Source organism: Penaeus chinensis, chromosome 24 (genome assembly GCF_019202785.1).
Source record: "Penaeus chinensis breed Huanghai No. 1 chromosome 24, ASM1920278v2, whole genome shotgun sequence".
Taxonomy (NCBI): Eukaryota; Metazoa; Arthropoda; class Malacostraca; order Decapoda; family Penaeidae; genus Penaeus; species Penaeus chinensis.
This window is the reverse complement of record NC_061842.1, coordinates 18,955,093-18,957,592: the sequence shown is the minus strand read 5'-3', so window position 1 is coordinate 18,957,592 and position 2,500 is coordinate 18,955,093. Positions and strand designations below refer to the sequence as shown.

Below are 2,500 nucleotides of genomic sequence, written 5' to 3'. Positions count from 1 at the left end.
TTTTTTTTTCTGGCAAAGATGTATGGCCCTTTTCCCTTTTTCGAAAAGATGTATCCCCCAATGAGAGCGAAAGTGGAGTCCCTTAGAAGCTTCGTCTTCGTCATATACTTTACATCTGATTATCAAATTAATAGGTGGGTTGATTCGTAGCATATAACAGTTACTTTCCTATACTAGTATCATATAATATACATGTCTATAAGAAAATGTGAACAAAAAAATAAGAAACTTTAAGGCAAGCTGGGAATCGAGAGCACCATCTGACTGCACAGTATTTACTAAGAGAGAAAACAAAAGGTCAGTGTTTCTAGATAATGGAGATAAAACGTTAGGTATACGGTATTTTACATTATACACATGATAGGGGAAGCTATTATTTATTAGTGGATTAAAAAATAGTGATAATCTGTTTAACGTGCTTATTTGTAATATATTGTAGGCCTATAGATTAGATACTACTATTAATTTTATAAATACATATATTTATGTATGTGCGTGTATTATATGTATATATATATGCTATATATATATATATATATATATATATATATATACTATATATATATATATATATATATATATATATCGCAAGATCCCTCTCTGAGCGGCGTGCCTCGCCTTGAACAGGAGCGGCGATGACGGCGTGGCGTGACAGCGTGACCGACGTCCTTGCCTTGGCGGTCGAACTGAGCGAGCAGGAGGACCTCCGAGCCGCCGTCATAGGGAGTGTTGAGGGCGGCATCATCGCAGGAGTCCTTACTGCGTGCGGGGGGCTCCTGGGCGGTCCCTTAGGCCTTGCTGTTGGTAAGGATGGCAGTGAATCCTCTCTCTCTCTCTCTCTCTCTTCCCTTTCTCTCTCTCTCTCTCTCTAACTCCTTTCCTTTTTTTTTCTCTCTCCCTCTTTTCCTCCCTCTCTCTCTCTCTATATATATATATATCACCCTCCCCCCCCCCCTCCCTCCCTCCTTCCCCACTTCCTTTCCTCCCTTCCTTCCTTCCTTCCCTCCCTCCTCCCCCCCCCCTCTCTCTCTCCCCCTCTCCCCTCTCCCTCCCTCCCTCCCTCCCTCCTCTCCCTTCATTCTTCCCTCCCTCCCTCCCTCCTCTCCCTTCATTCTTCCCTCCTTCTCCCTCTTCCCCTCAACTTAAATATTATATGAATACTTGTGTCCTCAGGTGGCGCAGTGGGAGGGGTCGTGGCCGCGGCTGTATCTCGTAAGAAATTCAAGAGTGTGGCTTCCATCATAATGAATGACTTAAGCTCAACACAGAAAAAGAAACTCGTGGCCACTTTGACGGTTAGTATAATTCAGTAAACTCTCTGAAACACGTGAAATATATTTTCCTCTTTGGATGATTGATTATTCGTCCACTCGAAGTGCAAGGTGGTTTTCTAATGTTCGCACATCCCCTGTTTTATGGGTATTTATCTTAAAAGACTGATAACATAATCATACGTAATTAATTTTACAGAACGTGATCCCCTCTCAGCTCGCCCTCATGTCCGCTTCTCAACTACCGCCTGAGTTAAAGCAGCAGATCATAGATGCAGTTAAACAGTTCTTTGGCAGTCACTTGAACATGCATGTGGAATGAGGATAATTTTAGTGCTTTTGGCGTTTTTCCGTGCATTTCTTTCAGATTTTCGCGTGAGCCATCAGGTATAGATGGGTGATTACATTTAAAATAGTGTGGCCTTCCATCTCGGGTCGTTTTTTTATTTATTAAGTAATTGTGATAAATAGAAAACCAACATGAAGGTAGACTTTTATAAATTGTTTTATGTATTGCAGTTATCTCAGACGGTCTGGGATATTTCTGTGTTTCATTGTGTTATTATGAAGACGAGGAAGTGGATATTGTCTTTTCTGAACCATTTTATGGTATTTTCCATAGCCTTTTTTTCGAAGAAATTTAGATATTTTGTTTCATAGTGTAGTTATGCTTAATGTTGGATAAATAGATGAGGATATCTGCATGAAATGTTGGAACAGTAATAGGAATTTGTCTGTATCTTCTGCCGCATTTATATATATGTGTGTGTGTGTGTGTGTAAATATATACATATATATACTTATGTATCTATGTATGCATATATATATGTATATATATATTTGTTTTCTTTTTCGGTTACAGTTTCTAAACTCTGTATATTTGAAAGGTTAAAGTATACGTTTGCAAAATAAAGTATTTAGACGCCTTTTTTATTTTATAATGAATCCACTTGCCATATAGACAGCTTATCCTAAATGCTAAAGAATTAAAGTGTTTAAGTGTGTCCTTTTCATCACCGTGAATAAAAAACAACAACAGAATTTTCAGGGATGCTTCAGCCAGGTAAAAGACAACGGTTATATCATCACATATTTATATCACTATATGTGTTACTTTTTAATGGCTAGGAACCTTTATGGGAATTTTGTCGAGACAATAAAAAAAGGTAGATACAAAGAGAGAAAGATGATAATAAAGAAAATGAGAGAGAAGGTATGAGCCAGAGTGT

At 38.4% G+C, this 2,500-nt stretch overlaps 1 protein-coding gene across 2 annotated transcripts; it reads left to right on the top strand.

The window, feature by feature from the left end:
* Positions 1-43: 43 nt before the first annotated feature.
* On the top strand, positions 44-2,197 carry LOC125038316 (protein C19orf12 homolog). Of its 2 annotated transcripts, none has more exons than XM_047631785.1 (4): positions 44-134; positions 628-804; positions 1,174-1,295; positions 1,471-2,197. In XM_047631785.1, the coding sequence occupies exons 2-4, from the start codon at positions 636-638 to the stop codon at positions 1,591-1,593; spliced, it is 414 nt and encodes a 137-aa protein (XP_047487741.1). In that variant the 5' UTR covers positions 44-134; positions 628-635; the 3' UTR covers positions 1,594-2,197. The 2 variants fall into 2 exon arrangements, with proteins under 2 accessions (XP_047487741.1, XP_047487740.1); XM_047631784.1 differs by lacking the exon at positions 44-134 and adding an exon at positions 144-297.
* Positions 2,198-2,500: the final 303 nt, after the last annotated feature.